Source organism: Hemiscyllium ocellatum, chromosome 18, assembly GCF_020745735.1.
Source record: "Hemiscyllium ocellatum isolate sHemOce1 chromosome 18, sHemOce1.pat.X.cur, whole genome shotgun sequence".
Lineage (NCBI taxonomy): Eukaryota > Metazoa > Chordata > Chondrichthyes > Orectolobiformes > Hemiscylliidae > Hemiscyllium > Hemiscyllium ocellatum.
This window is the reverse complement of record NC_083418.1, coordinates 69,658,680-69,680,264: the sequence shown is the minus strand read 5'-3', so window position 1 is coordinate 69,680,264 and position 21,585 is coordinate 69,658,680. Positions and strand designations below refer to the sequence as shown.

The window sequence follows — 21,585 nt, the reverse complement described above, 5'->3', positions numbered from 1 at the left end:
CAATCTATTGGTGGTATGTGTGTCTCATGACGGTATTGATAGGATAGACCATAATGTAGTCCTTTTGGAGAGGTAATTTATGAAATAGTTCCAACAAAGTGGTGCAGCCACTTAACAGATTTCAAGAAGGAGCTCAACAAGTTCATGTCAAGGGTTTCAATGTTATTAAAATTGCATTCTGAAACACTGATCAAACGACAGATTTCTCCTGCCTGACATTGTTCATGTTAAGAATTATTGATAATTGTTAAGAATCACTCTCCCAGAACTCTGTCATCTCTGTCTCAATTCCCAAAGTCATTCTTCAGTCCCTAGACTGAATTCTTTGAGGAATGTTGAAATTCTTTTTGTTTTTCTGGTTTTGGAGTGTTTTCTTGTTTCATTCTTTATTTCTTCCTGTTTCAGTTGGATACTTTCTTTGTATCAGTGGTGCTGGAAGAGCACAGCAGTTCAGGCAGCATCCAACGAGCAGCGAAATCGGTGCTGGAAGAGCACAGCAGTTCAGGCTTGAACTGCTGTGCTCTTCCAGCACCACTGATCCAGAATCTGGTTTCCAGCATCTGCAGTCATTGTTTTTACCTACTTTATTTGTAGCCATTCACACTTCACCTGAATAAATTGTTTTTCTTCATTATACCCATTACCACAGTCTTTGAATTTTGTGACACCTCGTGTCAATTGATCTCTCTTGTCCTCCATCCTGTTTGTTCTTGCTTACCTTACCCACCTCAAACCCCTTCATTTCCTGAAAACCTATTACATTTTTATTTTTCCTGTGTTTTGATGAAAGGTTAGTGACTTGAAATGCCAACTGTTAAATTTAATGTTACTTCCACGGATGCTGCCTTCCCTGAGTATTTTCAGCGTATTCTGTTTCTCATTCATATTTCCAGCACCTGTAATGTCATGCTGCTATACCATTCCTCATCTAGTTGTTTTTCAATTATTAAATGTAACTTAGTCAATTTTTATTTTAAAACCTTATTTCAATTTATATTCAAACAGATGAGTACACACTCAAGTATCTCGATCAAAATTACTAACTTGACCAATAGGCAGGCTGACTGTGTCAAATTTGTCAAAGTTTGTTAGAATAAGATTTAGAACCTTCTGCAAGATTTCCTTTTATTTATTCTGATCCAAGGGGGATGCCTGTTAGTATCCATTCTAATGGTCATGGATATAGAACAGATATTCAGATTTGTTGCTTTCTACCCATTTCTCATGTACAATAGCTTCTCAGTCATTGCATCCTCCTGAATTACAGGAAGTGCTAGAATATATTTACAAAAATATACTGATTAAATTAAAACACAGTATGAATGAAAGATCTTAAGTTTAATGCCAATCTGGTGATTATTGAGAGCTCCTGGGAGGAACATTTAGAAGATGAATAGTAAGAAATATGAATCGCAAGAATTTCTCTCTCTGACTGAAAACAGATTTTACATGTCTGCTGATGATGTATTGCATTCTGACAGTACTTCATAAATCCTCCAGTGGTTTGTGCTTTGGAAGAATGTTTCGGTCTCGAGTCAAAGTGTAGTGGAGTGTGCATTTATCATGTGACAAGGTTAGAAACGTCTATTTGAAGAGAGAATGAAAAATGGTTGGTATCTATCAGCACAACCTATTTTTACTTCTTGGGACATCTTGACACAGGCATTTTGTGTGAGGAGGGAACAGTTCAACCCACATTGATGGACCAAGTCTTTGAGAGATTCAGATTGTGCATTCATTTTATTAGTAAAGTGATCCAAGAATAATGCTTCGAAAAGTTTAAGAATTTTTCACCCTTTATCCCAGAATTCAGACATTTTTATTGCTGTTAATGTCATATTAAATTGAGTATCTGATGGCTGCACTTAAATGTTAGTGTGTATGAATAGCTTATATATACCTCCTCAAGGTTAGAACTTTTGTGTCTAATAAAGAAAGACATGTGGTACTTCTTTGGAAATCCTTAGGTTGTATCTCTTCAGGATAAGCCAAGAGCAGTTTTTTGAGCCTGGCTTAATCTGTCTAGTCTAGTGGATCTCTAAGCACATTCAAAAGCATGTTTCTGCCTTCATATTTTGAGAATATTACAGCTAACTAGTTGCCAGTAGTAAATTGAAGGGAATGAATAACAACACATTAAAACAAAACATTTAAAGAAACGAGGGAGAGTGCAGTTAATATTATCTTTTAGTTTAGATTCTCTCATGTGTCCTTATCACCTATGATGGAAAACATGCCGTCTGCGTACCTCCTCTGTCTGGCTGCTATCCAGTCCGTTTCAGCTGATAAGACCGGATGAGAAAACTCATCCGGAAAAGGTTCTGAGCACGCAACATTATGGATGCAAACACATCTTCAAGGAGACTTGAAGTGGGGGAGATTGCTTTTCACTTCAGAAGAATTTCGCTGATCAGTGTTGTTAACTGTTTGTAGTGCACAACAGGGGTTAAATTGGTTTCTCGAGCTGCTATTCAGTTTTTGGTGGCTGCCTTTTCATTATCTATAACTCATTTATCACTGATTCAGCTATGCGGTAACAACAGTTTCTGTATTTGTGTTGACATATTGGGTATTTGAATTCTCATAGAAACAAGAGTTCGAAGAATTTGTCAATATCCTGAGTTAACATTGAAATAGCCTTAATGCCACAACAAACAAGGAAAGATTGTACTTGTGACACAGCACTTGGTACAAAACAGGTATAGGTTAGCAACAAAAGTTTTTTCTCAATAACATATACGCTTCTGCATATAAAAAAAAACTGTATTTGCTGACACTGTGGACCATGCACAGTATTCTCTAGTGAGACATTTGCACATGTATTCGTTGAATGAGATTTGTGTGTCTATTTTCCATGCGGCACGGTGGCACAGTGGTTAGCATTGCTGTCTCACAGCGCCTGAGACCCAGGTTCAATTCCCGACTCTGTGCAAACTCCACACAGTCAGTTGCCTTTCTCCCCGTGTCTGCGTGGGTTTCCTCCGGGTGCTCCGGTTTCCTCCCACAGTCCAAAGATGTGCAGGATAGGTGAATTGGCCATGCTAAATTGCCCGTAGTGTTAGGTAAAGGGGTAAATGTAGGGGAATGGGTCTGGGTGGGTTGCGCTTCGGCGGGTCGGTGTGGACTTGTTGGGCCGAAGGGCCTGTTTCCACACTGTAAGTAATCTTAAAAAAAAGGGTTTTGCTAGAGTTTGGGACCTGTGGGAGAGAACTACAGGAGTTGAGGGTGCTGTTGAGAGCACTGGGGAGGAGCACGGGTTGGCAGATTGGATTCTCTCCTCTGCTCTCACCCTCATCTAGTCTTCTCCCACAACATTTTCCAGTTCCCCTCGCAACAAATCTTGGAGATCTTTTCTGCTGTTGAACTCCATTTCACTATCACTTCCATATGTGCATGTGCACATTTTATGCATGATGCGGGGGTCTGGAACTATGTGTGTGCGCAGTTCCAAGTGAGTACACAGGCACAGTTGCCCTGCAGTTTCGATGTCACACTTTGCAAAAAGCATTAGGCCAGGTCAAAGATAATGAGTTTCTATTATATATGTAGAAACAACACAGTGATCATTGTAGTACAATCCAGTACCTTTTTTTTCTGTTATAGTGGCTGCTGAACTACATAGAATACCCTTAGTATGGAAGCAGGCTATTCAGTCCATCAAATCCACACCAACCATCCGAAGAGCATCCCACCCACTACCCTATCCCTGTAACATTGCATTTCCTATGGCTAATTCATCTAGCCTGCACATCCCTGGGCACTGTCCACCTAACCTCCACATCTTTAAACTGTGGAAGGAAGCCAGAGGAAACACTTGCAGATACTGGGAGAATGAGCAAATTCCGCACAGACACTTGGCCAAGAATGGCATTGAATGTCAGTCTCTGGCACTGCGAGACAGCAGTTCTAACCACTGAGTCACTGTGGCGCCCACAACTTTAAACTAAATGTTTCATATTTATTTGCAAGAAATTCATTACCCTGTGGTGTAAAAGCTTTTTTGGATTTCAACTATTTGACTATTCTTTTGTTGATGAGTTTAAAACTGGTCTGTCTCCAATCCAGCCTCATCCTCGCTTGCAAACCCCACTTCACCTTTCACACTTATCTTGCAGTCCCTCTCTCTCCCCATGCACTCACCTTGAAGCCCATTTCTCCCCTGACTCCCATCTTGCAGCTCCCCTTCTTTTCCCACATCCATCTTGCAGTTACCTTCTTTCACCCACAAGGATCTTGCAGACAGACATACAGACACGCGCACACACACACACACCCCTAGATCGGTTGTTAATTTTAAATCTGTGAAAGATACATATTTGTTCAGCAAAGGTATTAAGGGATACAGACCAAAAACAGGTAGGAGTTATGCCACAACTCAGCAATGATCTCATTAAATGGTGGAACAAGCTCAATGGGCTGAATGATCTACTGGTATTCCCATTAGATGAGTTCACTATCAGCAGCAAGCATAGAATAGGACCATTTCCCCCTCCAACTATATTTTGATTTAATCCCTCCCCTCCCCTTCACTGTAAAAAGGAAAAAAAAGAATAGGACCAGCCAGCTCCTTACTATTCCCTCCTAATCTACTTATGAGTGAGATTTGTCCCACCTGGTACCCTCTGAAAGTCCATTTTCCTAGTCACTTTGAGATAATTGAGTCATACAGCACAAAAGCAGACCATTTGGTCCACCAATCCATGCTGAACATTATCCCAAACTGAAGTGGTCCCACCTGTCTGCTCCTGGCCCACATCCCTCCAAACCTCTCCTATTCTTGCATTTATCCAAATGTCTTTTAAATGTTGTAATTGTGCCCACATTCACCACTTCCACAGGAAGTTCATTACATAAGCAAACCACCCTCTATAAAAAAAATTGTTCCTTGTGCCTTTTTTTTTTAAATCTCTCTCTACTACACTACCCAAGGCCCTACCATTAATTGTATAAGATCTACCCCTGTCTGTGGGACAGATTTGCTCACTGCCTCCATCTATTTTGAATGTAGAACAACCGTTTTTATTTAAATACTTGAAATCTAAAGCTTAACAGCTTGTAATGAAATAAACTCAAGAAAGTTAAAAAAAAACCTGGATCTGAGAATTGACAACTAAATGCAAGTGGTGACTTTTTTGAAACATTTTTTATCATTATTTTCCCTTACTGTTCTGAAGCCATTGGATGCAGTTCCAAAGGTAATGCCTGCCATCTGAAACCTCAATGCAACACTGGCTTCAGCACCTGCTCAGGCAAAGAAAGCTGTGTTGGCAGCTGCTTTATCATAGGTGGGCTTTGAAACCAAGCTTGATCGTGTCTTCACTCACCTGGTGTTACTGAATAACAATCAAAACTGCAACTTATATTTTTAATCCTACCAACCTCACAAGATTACTTGTAGCTAAAATCAGGCAATTAATGTGATTTTATTAGAAAACAAGTGTCTCTACCCAGTAGAAGAACTGCTGATTAAATTTCTGCAGGCACATTTTTACAAATGAATGATAAGTTTAAAGTTGCTACTTAATGTGTATTTTGAGACCATAAGAATTAGAACCAGGAATAGGTTATTTGGACTTATTCAATAAGAACACGGCTGATCTATTCCTGCTTCAACTTCTGTGCTAGCTCCTTATAGACCCCCAACTCCCTGTTATTTCAAAAATCTATCTATTCCCACTAAGTACATTCAGTGATCTAGCCTGATCCAAATCTCTGGGGTACAGAATTACAATCATTCACTACCCTCCTGAGGGAAGAAATTCCTTTACATGTCAGTTTTAAATGCGTGTCCCCTTATTCTGTACCTGTGACCTGTCAGTCAAGATTCCCCCAGTAGAGATGTCTTCTCAATATCTACCCAATCAAGACACCTCAGAATCTTGAACATTTTCTAAACTCTAATGAATACATTCCTAATCTGTTTAGTCATTCTAGATACGTCAGTCAACTCATTCCAGGAATCAGTCTAGTGAATCGATTTAGAACTGCGTCCAGTGCCAGTTTATCCATTTTTTAATATGGGGATCAAAATTGTATAAACAATATTCCTAGATGTATCCTTACTAACATACTACACAGTGGCAACAAGGTTTCCTTACTTTTAAACTCCAACTCCCAGCCATAAAGTCCAAAATATTTGTCATGTTGATTACTTGCTGTATCTGCATGCTAACTTTTTATGTTCCATGCACAAGAACACTGATAAATACTCCGTTCTGCACTTTTTTTTAAAAAAAAGTCTTACCTGCATTTAAATAAACGTTTTTGAAATTCTGGCATTGTGAGTCCACCAAAGGCACATGGTCTGCAGCTGTTCAAGAATGCAGCCCACCACATTGTTCTCAAAGGCAACTAGGGTTGGTGATTAAATGCTGAATGTAGAATCTACATAGGTAATGTTTTTAAAATATTGAATACTCACAGCTTTTCTCTAATTTCAACATTGTTTAAATAATTTATGTCTTTGTTTTCTGGTTTTATTTTATTAAAATTGATTGATTATATTTTGAGTTGAAAAGGAAACATTTACTGGTCTTCCTTTGCTTCTCATCATAATTCCGTTAAAGCTGCAACTGTTCATGATTGGAAGATAGTTTTGCAACTCAGACGCAAACTGTTTATAAAGTAACATGCTGTGGTAAGGTTACAAACTAATAAAGATTTTGGATGATTTATTAGTTCAGTTTATGATCCTGGACCAGCATCTCTAAAATTAGCTATCTGTTGGGCATCAGTAACTCTTTTTATTCAAAGGAGTTGAAGTTTGGGAATTACAAATCCTTGCTGATAAAATAAAGACACAAGATTCTAGAAGTTTAACCAAACATAAACTTTCAAATATCAAGTCAAAATAGTAAACTAGCTCACAAAATCCATCTTATACTCTTACTATTCTAAAATCAATATGAAGCAAAAAAGAATTAACAAGCAAAGTGTGGTCAAGCAGAATACCTTGCACATTAAATGTTAGATATCACCTATACTGCACAGTTATAGAATCATGGAGTCGTACAGCATGGAAACAGACCTCTTGGTCCAACTACTTAATATGTATTTTGAGAACATAAGAAGTGGAACCTAGAGTAGGTTATTTGGACACTAACCGTGTTCCCAACCAAAACTGGTCCCACTTGCTTGTGTTTGGCCCAAATCCCTCCAAACCTTTCCCATTTGTGTACACTTCCAAATGTCTTTTAAATGTTGTAACTGTACCTGCATCCATCACTTCCTCTGGCAGTTCCTTCCACATACAAACCATTCTCTGTGTAAAAATAGTTGTCCCTCATGTCCTTATTAATTCTTTCTCCTCTCACCTTAAAAAAAATCCCCTCTAGTTTTGAACTTACCCCACCCTAGGGAATAGATCCTTGCTATTCACCTTAATTATTCCCCTCATGATTTTAGAAATCTCAAAAGGTCACCCTTCAACCTCGTATGCTCCAATGAGAAAAGTCCCAGCCTATGTTTATAAGTCAAACCTTCCGTTCCCAGCAACATCTTGGTAAATCTTTACTGAACCCTCTCTAATTTAATAATATCCTTCCCTAAGTACTGCAACTAGAACTGCACACAGTACTCCAGCATGCATTGGGCATTTGTTAACACACACATGATAGAGTTGAGACTAATGGGTCTTTTTCTGGTTGGGAAGATGTAGTAAATGGAGTACCACAAAGGTCAGTTCTAGACCCTCAATTATTTGCTATCTATATTGATGACTTGGATGAGAGGGCAGAATATATATATCTAAATTTGCTGACCAGACAAAAATAAATGGGAGAGCATGTTGTGATGACAAGGGTTCAGGATGATAGTTTGAGTGAGTGGGCAAAACCTGGAAGACAGTTTAATAGAGAAAAATTAAAGTTGGGAAAAATTTATAGACATTGACTATTTTTGTGATGTAAATAGCTTTTTGCTGTCTGGTGAAAGATAAATTGTTCAGGAGTCACACTGAGACACTAGTATTCAGTCACCTTAGGCAGGTGGCTAACAGGATTCAATGCGAGCGACTAACTGACTGTCTGCATTGAATACCGCCTTTAAGCTATAGAACTCCTAACAGCAAGTGAGAGAGAATCCCCGCTGCCTGATAGAATCCTAATTTCAAAGCCAGCTACTTCTCAGCAGCCATCTTTCTGGCAAGTATTCAAAAAGGCAGGAATGCCGTTGTTCATCAGAAACACCCAGGAGAATCTACAGACTGTCATTAGTACAATCAGGAAGTACTCTTTGCAGAAAATGTAACAGCATCTCCCTTTCATTCTGCAAATCAAGCCTGATACCCTATCTTAATTGCATTTTTGAATATACCACAGACATAGAAAATTTTAATCAAAAGGCACCCATTTTCAAAAAAATGCCGTTTGCAGCTTAATAGTGACTGTCTCTGGAATAATGTGCTATTTGCATCAAGCACAATATTTTTAAACTTTAAGATTAATAAGTAACATTGAAATGTATTGTTCTTTTGGCTTGCACTTTTAACTTTCTTGTCCAACTTCATATCTGCCATCTTAAAACCTATCCTTTTTTTTAATGTTTGTATGTCATGGGATTTAGAATGGGTTTGACTTTTTTAATGTTTTATACTTTTGAGTTTTACCATAGAACCACCTTTTTTTGTTGACCCAAGAATTGTCTGACTCATTTCTTCATATAATTTTATACATGATCAAGTGCACACAGAATTGAAAGGGCAGATTTTAAAAAAATCAAGTTCTGTTGTAACCAACGCTAAGAATGAAAGTGAAGAATTTTATTCTCCCTTGGACTTTGTCATAATAATGTAGGCAGCTATGGGTGAGCTAATACTATAACATATGGAGCAGAGATTAAACTGAGCTAAAATCATACGTGAACCAAAAGTATTTCAATGTTGTTGTGTATCATGTTATTTCTTTTATATTTTTATTCCATAAATGTCTATTTCATATAGTTTATACAATTTTACACAAAATTGCAATCTAATTATATAAGGAAACCTCCATATCTGGAAGTACAAACCCTGGGGATGTATTTGTCATGTTGTTCTTAGTCATATATCCTACATTGTATCTGAGAACTGAGGAAAATGAATCAGTTGTGGTTGATGGATTTAAGAACTCAGCAGCTCAAGATCTCAAGTCCGTAACTGAATGGTTGAAAGGCTGTAACACAATGCTGCATTAAATTCTAGCATTGCCAATTCTTCTTTCCTTTTTCACCACTCCTGCCATCCTCCTGATCCACAAGGGTCAGTCCTGGAGCCTCAATTATTTGCTATCTATTTTGATGACTTGGAGGAGAGGGCCTAAATTTGTATATGTACCTAAATTTGCTGAACAGACAAAAATAGAAGGGCGGGCATATTGTGAAGACAAGGATTCAGGATGAGGATAGCTTGAGTGTGGGCAAAACCTGGAAGACAGAGTTTCTGTTTTCAGAGATACAAAAGGCCTAAAATATTTAAGAGCATGCTGTTATGCACAAGGTTCAAATCTGCTCAATTGCTGCATGACCTAGTTCATGTGAACAAAGTTAAAAATCACACAACACCTGGTTATAGTCCACCAGGTTTTTTTTTGGAAGTATAACCTGGTTTTTGTTGTGTGGTTTTTAGCTTTGCCCACCCCAGTCCAACACCGGCACCTCCACATCATAGTTCATGTGAGATTAACTGCAGGACTGTACTGCATCTTACCGTCCATGGACAAAATCAATTGCTCCGAAACAAACACTTCAATTTCTACAAAATTGTGATATCATTGATTTGCTGTGAAATGAACAGAGGTAAAACACACACTGGACTTTGGTGTAGCTATAAAAGAAAGGGCAGACAGCAGCTGATATAGGGCATCACTATAGGAACCAGCACTCTGACTCAGAATGAAAGGAAAGGTGTAAAAGGATCCATTATATGCTTTGCAAGTGAACTCTCAAAACAGATTTTTATTGGGCTGTGGCTCCTGCTTTAGTAACCTTTAGACCTTACAGCACTCTGAGGTGCTAGAAAGCACCTTATTTTGCCTTTGAACTCCCTTCCGTGGCTGCTTGGGCGAAGCTTTGCAATTAAATCTGTATATTTTTCTTGGAACACTCTCTCGGCAGGGTGACTGTTGTAAGGGAAGCTGATATGAGTCGCAACACTGACGTATTTAAAGATGATACCCCAGAGTGTTGAAATGTGTAGCATTGAGTTTCAGATACTGTCTGTCATGTGTCAGAACATCACACAATTCTGTCAGTTCAAATTTGGCAAATTCCTAAAATTAAAACTTATAATTTGACTCAGTTTTAATAGATGTCAATAATAGTGTGCACATTTAGGAATGGCATTCGTTTACATTGTCTTAATTTCATAGTGTATAAACTTTGCTTATCTCAAATATTTTATGTATATATTTAAGAACTTGTGTAACTAGACTACATGCCCAGGTGTTTGAACCCTCCTTTGGCATGGTTTTTGAAGTTTTTAAATGTTAGACTGAATGGTGTAAAGCTGGAGAGATTTAGTGGTGAAATTCAGAAGACTAGGAACATCCCTCTTGGTGAGTTGAAGGAAATTAGTTAGAGATATAGGTGTACAGAAAATTGCAAAGCAACAGTGGAATAGGCGACAGAGATAAATATGTGAGGCCAGAAAAGTTGATATTTCCAAATCTTAAGTGACGTGGTATATGTAAAATTTTCTGCAATGTAGACACTGAAGCAGATAGTACAGTGGAGGCAAAGGTAACTAGCTGCAAATAAAGTGGAGTTGAGCACTCAGATTTGGGTCAAACAGGATGCCAACATTGAACCTCTCATTTCAGTCTGGGCATGGTAATGGGAGCAAAGACAATGGGTTGGGTCTTTGCAATCTTTAGCTGGAGGAAGTGAAGGTTCGCCTTGGAATGTTTCATTCTAATTTGAAGTACCTCATTACAGGGTTGCATCAAATTATTGAATTCTATTTTCATTGATAAAAACTAAGGGTACTTGTTCAATATATATGAAAAACATAATAGAATATTCAAAATACTGCTTGTACCCAGTTCCAGCATTGAAACATGTATTATCTCTGAAGCAACTTCCAGTTGTAAATTACTATATGCTGAACTCTTGGATCTTTGTTAAACTTTGAAATAGTGTCCAGAAGGAATTACGTCCTGCATAGTTATAAATGGTTGTGGCAGCAAAAAGTGGACCTTTGATTTATCTTCAAAAGAAATACTTTAGATTTCCAAATCCATTCTGGTTCTTCTAAATTATGAGATTGACACCATAGTTAATATCTACATATTTTTAATAGATGTTTCAATTCAATCATAATTGAATTTAATCAATTTATATAGTTAGTTACAGTAGGTACTGGACCATGCCAGTGTTGTTGTTGTTCAGCAAAATTCTTAATTGTAACATTGGAAAACTCATTCTGCAGTTATTTGTAAATAATGCTTAATACATACTTAGGCTGCAGTGTCTATGTTGTCAAGAATTCATAAGTTTAACACTTCTCTCAAATAACAAGATGGTTATTGCATTGAGTCTCTAAGTCATGGATGGATACATAGTGACAGAATTATGATTTTCACAGTTAAAGGGGTTGAATGGGAGAGAGGAAAAGAAGCTGCACGCCAATTCGCTGAAAAAATTTGTCACAAGTTAGCTTGATTAACATGACCAGGAACATTAGGCTGTCATAGATCGAGGCATCCACACCTACCTCTGCCCCTAGTACAAAAACCCTTCTTCATCTTGTTATTCCCCAAAGTCAAGAGACATTTCCCAAATCAATGTCTTTGATATCCATAGATGCAATCTGTTTTCAGAAAGGATCTTATCTTCCCCACATTCTTCCCTAAGGACTCACTCAAGAATGTATCCTTGATCCCTTCTTATTTCACTTCTACATACTTAATCAGCCGGCTTGTTCCATAAGACATAGGAGTGGAAGTAAGGCCATTTGGATAGGCAGAAAAGCAGAGTTAAGACCAGAACCAAATCAGTGTGGTCTAGTCAAGTAATGAAACAAGGTTGATGGACTGAATGACTGAATGCTCCTATTTTTTAAGCTCTCATGAACAATTCATCCCAAATTCTGTCACTAAGTTTCCCTCACTCGCCACCCATATACTTACTGCTTTCCTTGTGGGCTTGCTTCTCCTTATCTCTTCTATAATTCTCCAAGAATTCTGTTGCTCGAAATCTGACCTTTGTGCATTTTGCAAAACCTTTGTCTCCTCACCCTGGTCGAAAAGTGGCTGGGATTAGCTGTTCTATATTGCATTTCTGTGCATCCTAATTTAAGTTTATCCTTAAAAATCACCATTCTGACAACTTCTTGCCCTCCTATTATCATCTCCTTTGAATCACTTGGTTCTGTTTTGACTGATTACCTGGTAACATTTCCTGTCCAAACGAGCAGTGGAACATATATCGGGTAAAGTCTTGCATTGTTGCTGATCTTCAGTGAAATTTCAGTGTCAAGGCTTCTTAACTATCTGATCTTTCACTCAATTGCAAAGTCTTTACATGCAAGCCTACCCAATCAGTGACACTCAGTGGTTTAAATATGGCAGACCATTGCAGCTGAGATCAATTTGATCCTGACCCAAAGTTTCAATTGTTGTTGAGATTTGTATTAAGAATCCCTGTTTTTAAAAATTATGTTCTTTGGTTTGGAACATCATGACAACTTCAGGTATCCAGTTCAAAAATGTGCGAAAACTTTCAATCTCTGTAAGGTCAACATATGTAAAGATCCATAATGATTTATGAGGTAGTATAAATTCCTCACTTTCTCCTTTTGGTCTTGAAAATTTCCCAGATGATCCATCTTGGAGCCAAGGATATTTTTGGCTTCTGACTGCTTAAGTTAATTGATTTGCAAACTCCAGTTCGTAAAATGATTTTTTTAGAGAAGAAAAACTCGCTCACTTGCAAAGGTCAAGAGAGTATCTCATTTGCATCAGACTAGTCTTCCACTAACAGATGGTCTGAGCCAACGATGTGACTTTGTGCAACTGTTTACTTGATATATTTATTTTGTCGACCCAGGTTTTAAGTATTTCATTAATCTTGGATAAGACTTTTACACAAGGAGAAAAGCTTTTTTAGCTCCCTTGATACATGTGACAATATCAAAAACAGTATTTTGGCATAATTGATCATTTCAAAATCCTGGATCTTATTTTGTACACTCACTCAAAATTTAGATCCCAAAAGATGGCTGTTAAGACAGCATAGTATTGTGATATACAAGTCATGGACCTCTTCTTCAAGTGTCTGTTCATAAAGTAGTTTATCTATATCTGTGGTGCCCAAGTAATGTTGGAGAAAAATACAAGACAGCGTCCATTTGGATGTGATCAACAATTGAGCACAGGCTGTGTGAATTTTCAAAATTGAATCTTTTTTTTGTGTAATGACCCATTTACATTCTGTCAAACATGTCGCGTTTCTTGAGCCCATGCAGTGTTTTAGAATGTAATTGTTCAGGGTTATTTTATATGTTTTACAAGTTAAAAAAAAACTTTATATTTAAGTCATAATACTATGTTCATATAGCTGCAAAAGGATTTATTACAAACATTATCATAAACATTGTTATTAAGCACCTAATCCACCCATCTGTCAGTAACTTAGTTTTAAATAACAAGATGACTGAGAAAACTTAAAGATCCATTTACAAGCTTCAACTTCATTTGTGTACAGTCAAGTAAATTATTTTCACTGCTTTAAAAACTACTAGAATATGCCTATTAGTGTCCTTGTGTCTAATAGAAAAGACAATTTTAAGTTCATGCAATTATCTGCACTTTTTGTCATGGTGATGACTTTAATCTGACACGTTAAGCTTCCAAATGCAGTGTTTTGAAACAGCGCAAAAAATCACAAACACAATTTGTAGCAGATGCAACGTGCACTTGAATTTAGAATTAGACCCCCTACTATGTGGAAACAGGCCCTTCAGCCCAACAAGTCCACACCGACCCTCCGAAGAGTATCCCACTCAAACTAATTCCCCTACATTTACCCATGATTCTTGCACCTAACCTATACATAGCTGAACACAATAGGCAATTTAGCATGGCCAGTTTGACTGACCTACATGTCTTTGGATTGTGGGAGGAACCCCATGCAGACACTGGTAGAATGTGCAAACTCTACACAGGTAGTCGCCCGAGGCTGGAATTGAACCCAGATCCTTGGCGCTGTGAGACAGCAGTGCTATTCCACTGTGCCGTCCCAATCCTCAAATTTGTTTTATATTCACTTGGCAATTTGTGTTGGAAAACTAGTATGAAATACTGTTCCATTTTTAATTTGGTTTTCCTGGTAATATAGCCAATCACAAGGTAAATGTTAATAGCTGTTTAATTTTGCTGAGTCAAATGTCACAGTGTTATTACAAAGTCATGCCACCAGATGGCTCTGTGAAGCTAGTTTCTGACACCTACCATCTTGGAAATTCAAAGAACATTATTATCTTGTAAATTAAAAATATCTTACATTTACCTATTAAAGCTGAACACTGGACAGGTAATTTATTTATGAAAGTGAAAGTACAAAATGCTAAAAGTACACAGCTCTTCAGTATCTTATGATCTAAAATGTCGTTTTATGTTTCATAAGGAAAGACACTGACAAATTGTTTGAAGGTTCATGGAACATTTTTCTAAAACTTTAATCTGTCTGCAGTGTGCTAGTGTGTAAATAGAAATGTATCAGATATTTTATATATATTAAAGGTGGTGTCTGCTTAATGTTATTGCTAAAGTGTGTAAGATATAAGACTTAAGTACAGAGGTAATTCTATCTGCTTTATTGTTTTGGTAAAAATGAAGATTGAAATCATTCTTGCTAAATCTGTTTCCTATTCTTTTCTCATATGTTCATGCTCCTTTGGGCTTTGTGATTCAATCCTTATTAATTTTACGATGATGTTTCCTCACTGCAGGAGGTACCATGGAGGTATTTGCAGGTGCCTGCATATAGGTAGCCCTTTCGAACCTTGAGTATAACAGACTGTATCAGCTAAGTCATAAGTATCAACTATAATGTCCTTACTTTCCTAAGTCTGGCCACTGATTCGGCCTCATGACTGAAATAGCTGCTTAACATGCTAATAGATATGAATCATGATATTTGTGGAACATTGTGTGTCTAACCATTGCAAAACGAATCGAGTGTTGAAGTATAAATCCAAAACAGTAAAATAAAGATTGTAGGGAAATTATGGATAAGCTTTCTGCCATGCCTAGTATGTTGTGTGCAATTTTCATTGTCAAGAGGCAGAGTTGACATTGAAGCACGAGACACAAGAACCATAAAGTTGGTTCGTGTTAAAGTTCAGACTTATGAGAAAAGACTGATGTTACTTTGGCTTTTTTAGGTTAAAAGGAGACATATAACTGTGATGCTAGAAAGTATTTAATTACATAAGCTATTTTTATGAACAAATTTATGCCTATGGTTCTCAACCTCTTTCCACAATCATTCACCTAACAATATATTCTTCTATTCCTTTCTCCTTTGTGTGTTTATCCAGCATTCCCTTGATCTATTAATCTGTGCTCGTTGCCTCAATTACCTCCTGTGGTGACCACACTGATAAAATAAGTTTTTTCTTGACTTCCCTATTGGATATACCATGCACTATCTTAGTGGGCCCCAGTTCTTATTACCTGCAAGTTGAAACAGTTCTATGTGTACCTTTTTCTAACCTTAATAATCTCCATTACATCTACATCGTTTTTCCAAAACAAACCAGCCCATCTTGTCAAACTTTCCTGACGGGTTTAATCTCTCAGTTCTGTTTATTCTAGTATTTCGTTTTGCATTCTCGGTGCTTCATGTAATACGGAGACCAGAACTATTCAAGGCAGTCCAAATGTGATTTAATCAAAGTTGCAAATTCTACCTTCTAGATATGAAATCCAGTGCCTGTATGTCTTTTTTCTTGGCTTCATCAACCAACATGTTTACTTTTAATTGTTTATCTGTCCACCCGGATCGCTCTACAGTATTCCTCTATCCCAGCGAGTATGTATTCTCCAAATTGTTCCCATCAAAATACATTACTTTACATTTGTTTATTGAAGACCGTTTTCAATTCTGACTGTTGTGTCTTAAGACGAAAATGATGAAATTTTACTTCCAATACTTAAGTCCAAATCACTTACATAAACAATAGTTAGCCTATAACTGATCATTACAAAACACCATTTGCCACTCAGACAAATTCATTGTAACCTGTATTTTCTGCTTTTCGTCTATTTTGGCTGCACATGGCCTGACCTTAAACATGAATTGAATCCAACCGGAAATCTATCAACAAATACATTGACTTTGTGACCCCATTTACCCAACCCCTGAGAAAAAGAACAGGAAATGACATCACCAATCTAAGGAAACCTAAACACATAGATAGAAAATGGGCCATACCACCAGTGCTTCATCCGGAGGCTCACTGACTATGTTACCTAGTATGGTGATGAAACGTCTGAAAACGAACCCTCCAGCTCAGCAAGCAAACCTACATCCAGAACCTCAACCTGAGCTACTAATCTTCTCAAAAATCTCTATGAATTTGCAATAGTTGTAAAAGGCTTTTTGGAAATATAAGCTTGTTGCATCTTGCTTTTCTGTTACTTCAAAGAATTTAATTGAGCTAGTTGAGCACAGCCTTCCCTTTTTGAATCTGTGTTGAATACATTCTATTATATTTTCAGTTGCTAGAACTGTTTCTGTTATGTCTTTGATTTGAGATTCCATCAGCTTTCCTACCACTGACGTTAAACTAATTGTTCCATGGAGTTGTTCCAGCTCCTTTTGTCCCTGTAAAATCATACTCGTGCTTTCTGAAATACACACACACACACACACACACACACACACGATATCTATAATATGGAGAGGTGTGCATGGTAGTTAAGAAAATCTAAAGAGTAAATCCAAAATATTATTTCACATTGTGAGTGTAGAAAGTAAATTTATACTCATAAAATTAAATTCTTCATACCAAGAATAATTGATGCATTAAATGGATTTCCTATGTAAATGAAAACCTGAGAATCATGTCATAAGTAATAGCTTAATTCGCAGTCACTTGGAAAAGTGCACATTATGTAGGGAAAATCATCATGTAATTATTAATGGCAAATTGTGTTTAACTGTGCTAAAATTCTCAAGGTGTCATCTTTAGAAAATCAACACCAACTTAAATGCTTACAGCTTCAATACTTAAATACTTTCAAAGCATAATGCAATTCATTTTGTATTAATCCAATATTGTTGTGAAAGGAAGAGGTAGCACAATATCTGATCACATAAAACAGCGCAGTGAAATTGATTTGGTTTGCATCCTATTTTGCTTTACAGTTAAGGCTAGCTGTTACAACCATCAAAATTAGGGTTAGATACATTTCAAAAATACAAAACTGAAGGCTCTGTATTTGAATGTGCATTGCTTTCATAACATGCTAAACAAACAATGTTATTGTTCATTAAGCTAATTTAATTTGATGTGATAGCCATTAATAATTCCATTTGGGCAGATAAAAATCTGAAATGAAAAACCATGTAACCATTGCTGATTGTCATAAAAACCTATCTGGTTCACTGATGTTCCTTAGGGAACTAAAATTGCTGTTTGGTTTGGCCTACATGTGACTCCAAACCCACAACAGTATAGTTGACTCTTAACTGCCCACTGGACAGTTGGGATGGGCAATGATAGCCACATCCCTCAAACAAGTAAAGTAAAATTGTGGCAGAAACAGAGACACACATGGTGTATAATATGTTGAAGTTGGCAGGATAGTTGAGAAAAAGGTATGTGAAACCTGAAGCTGTACAAATGGAGACACAAAGTACTAAAGCAAGAAATGGATGAGCGAGTTCAATTAAATGGAAAGATTTGAGGAAGCTAGATTGATCACCTCCAAGAAGTAAAAGTTCAGAGTAATTTGAGAAGTGTTCAAAATCAGGAGTACTCCAGATCAAAACTTCCCGTAGGCAGAACCAAAAGACAATGATTTCAAGTGATTATCAAAGTGAGGGAAACTGTTTTTTACATTGTGTAGTTAGGACCTAGAATGTATCGCCTGAAAATGTGGTGGAGGCAGTTACATTTGGGGCTTGTAGAAGCCTCCAAAGAGAAAAAGAATTGTAAGTCTCTGGGGCTAAGTCTGAGGCAGTGGGACTATTACATTTGCTCTTTCAGAGAGCCAGCAAGAGCTAATTCTGTTCTATACAGCAGTTGATTGAAGTATGTGGGTAATGTAAGATCTTTCTGGATGGCTTAACTAAGATGGGCTGAAAGATCTTCCATGTTGAACTGTGTATGGCAGAGTTCACACTTACCACTATTACTCTGTGTTCAAAATTATCATGTAAAACAGAATTACCCACGTAAAATCTTGTCTAAGCATGTTTTGGTGGATACTTCCATAGGAATTGATACTATACTGACCTGTGTTGTCAAAATACTGCCAAGTAGTGTACTGGAGAATTATTTTAGACTGGTGTCTTTCCAAACTCTACATTATTCCTTTGTATTTTTTGACAAAGATTTGTTAAGGTGAAGTGTATGCAAAAATAAATACAATAAATTATTTTAAATCAGGAAACCACCTTTCAAAGTTGGAAAATATTTTAATCCTATTGTTTTTGTTATAGGCAAGGTGGTTCTGGGAAGCTTACTTCAAGTCAATGAAAGCCATTGCACTTGCTACTCTGCAAATTATCAATGACAGAATCTATCCATATGCTGCCAAGTCATACGAGGATTGGAATGATCCAACTGTTGTGGTAAGTGTGTGGCCCTCAAACTTTGGAAGGCTAGCTATATGGCTATTAATTTGTCCACTCCTTTGTATGTTTACTCTTCTGGAATCTCTTACAGTAAAATGTTGTAATCTTTCTTTTTACCCACATATGTTTATCTGTTTGTCCTTATTTCTTCTGCTTGAACTCTGTAGGTTAATTAAAATCAGGCTCTCCAATTAAAACTCAACCAGTAGTTCAGCACTGCTTGGCTTAATGATATAATGATTGGTAGTTAACAATGGCTCATTCAATCATGCAGAGAAATACACCACTCCTTTGATCTTGTTGTCTGACTAAAGATGTTAATGAGTCAGATTTATCATTGGTTTTTGTGTATAATTTTTATTTCATGAAAAAAAATTTAATACTTTCAGTGGTTGTTGAGAAAAAGATATGACATTTCATTAGGAAATTAACTGAAACTTTCACTTGTCTTTATTTCTTTCACATAGCCTCTTTACTAAGCCTTCATCTCTTATGCAAAACAGGTAGAAAATATTTTACAAGCCAAAAATAATAATGGTTACAACTACTCTATTGTACTGTAAACATAGTGATTCAATACAGCCTTTCCATGGCAGCCAAGGCTTTTTTTTTGTTTTGAATATCTGCTTTATTTATCCTAATGGTTAGATTTATAATTAGTGATATGAAATCAACTTTTTTGATATTCTGATAATATGTCAGACATTTAAAGCTTCCCAGTAGCTACAATTTTTAAACTGGTCAACATTTTGAAAATGTTAATGAGAAAGAACTAATTTTATTGAGTGTGTTCATGATCGAAAGTCACATGATGATAATAGTAGTGGTAGCAATTACTTTCGCTCAAGTCTGATAGCACTGCTCAATTCCTTTGGCCAGAAGAAGCTAAAGTTTTATGGAATGTGAATTGCAGATCAGTGGAAATCATAATCTGCACCTGGCAGCATCTCATCATTGTATTTCTGGAAATACACTTTTTTTTAAACTACCGGCATCAGTAACAGAACATGCGTAGCCTTCAGTTGACAACTGGAAAATGCAGGATATAGGATAATTTCTTTGTATTAAATTATCCTTGAATCAGAGATAGATAATTTTCAGATTTATTGAAAAACTCTGTTCCCTCTCAGCAATAAGTGTTGGCGCCCCTGATTCCTATGGTACCTTTTATGCCTGATGGAGGATACTGCACCCTATCTCTGATTTACAGAAAACGCTATTATGCTTCCTTTTTAATTTCACTTTATTTTCATTATCCTGCCTTTTATTAGATGTTTGCTGCTAACTCATAATCTTGGAGCAAAGCTGTGGATAGTTCTAACAGTTCAGCCGCTGTTATTCTGTGACTTGCCTTGGAGAGCAATAAATTTTTGTTGTTAGTTTTTCATTTACCTCTGTCAAAAATGGGAAGCTACGCTTACCTGTATTGCTCCATCTAGTGGTCTATTCATTCTTAATATTTCACTGCAAGCAAACTTTATTCTGCCCAGGGCTGAGTTCCTAAATCAGCAATTACCAGTCAAGTTCAAGTGTATTTCATTACTGTAGACGAAACCAGTTTAGAATACAGAAACATTTGGAGAGCATAGCTGAGGAAAGAACATAAAGAGTTAACACTTCCAGAGGCTGATTTGGCCTTTTGACCACTACAGGATGAGAAGCAACTTGGAATACTTTCTCAAAGTATTCACTGGAAACACATCTAGGGTAATTGGACTGAAGCATTGAATAAATCAAGTGTTTTTATCCAAAAGCTGTAATTGAAACCACATTGTGGTTGGATGTAATTTAAAAGGCATCATAGACAGAGTGATGTGCTTGTCTCCACAGTCTTGCACAGGCCAAAGATGCAGGAATCCATGATTGTAAATGTGTCCACTCCCCTTCTGACAAACATTTGTGCATCTTAAAAGGCTGCCTTTGGTTTTACAGAACGATGGGTTGTATAGATGCTGCTGTGTTAACAAGCAGCCTTTATTGTTGCACTGTCTGTCCAACTCAGCATGTCTCTTAACTTGTAATCTGATCAGTTCAATAAAGTCAGTACTTTCTGACTGTGTTGCTTGTCGTGCATGTCTGTAATGTTTTAAGCAAAGGAAAAAGTATCTCATATAGTGCAAGTCAGCACTATAACATCATAGTTATTTACTTTGGATTTATGGACAGCATGAAACTGAGAAATGCCAGCTTCCGGAGACTTGGAATATTGTTCACGCAACATGAGTAAAAATGCCAATCTATGTTTTTAACAATATGGACCTTTCTTTGATCCTGAAATGTTTGAATTTTGGGAAGCAATATTGTTTTATGGTTTTTCATATTTGTAGATTGAACAATAATCCTTTTGAGTAACTTAAAAACATCCAATAAATTGACACTACATGCACTGTTTTCAATCTTAGTTTTTTTGTATTTAAGTCATTTATTAATAGAAAAACAGTGAGATCCTTTATATTTTTCATGTTATTACATTTTGGATGTTGTAATTTTTATATAAAACTTTAGATTCTAGTTGTAAAACTCATCTGGTGGTTTTCAGCAAAAATGAACGACTGCTTAATGTAACATAGACATGGCATATTAGCTGCACTTAATCTGATGCACATCAGTTAAGCCGCTCATTTGAAAATCTCCAGGCTTTAAAACCACTTACGTCTAATGCACAGTATCAGTTGAGGCAGGGCAAGAGAAATTTCATGCTGATAGGCTGGCCTCGGCCAGAAGGTACATCAGAATTCGGCGTAAGTAGTTTTATAGAATGTGTAAATCTTCATTAATAATTTAGTTGATGTCCAAGTTATAAAT

The 21,585-nt window shown here is 36.9% G+C and overlaps 1 protein-coding gene across 1 annotated transcript in view; it reads left to right on the top strand.

Annotated features, from left to right (window-relative positions):
• Nucleotides 1-21,585, top strand: part of ext2 (exostosin glycosyltransferase 2) — a 193,700-nt gene that overhangs the window by 103,496 nt on the left and 68,619 nt on the right. The window contains exon 8 of the mRNA XM_060839088.1: nucleotides 18,646-18,777. Within this exon, the coding sequence (XP_060695071.1) occupies nucleotides 18,646-18,777 (132 nt within the window). The remainder of the gene's footprint in view (nucleotides 1-18,645; nucleotides 18,778-21,585) is intronic.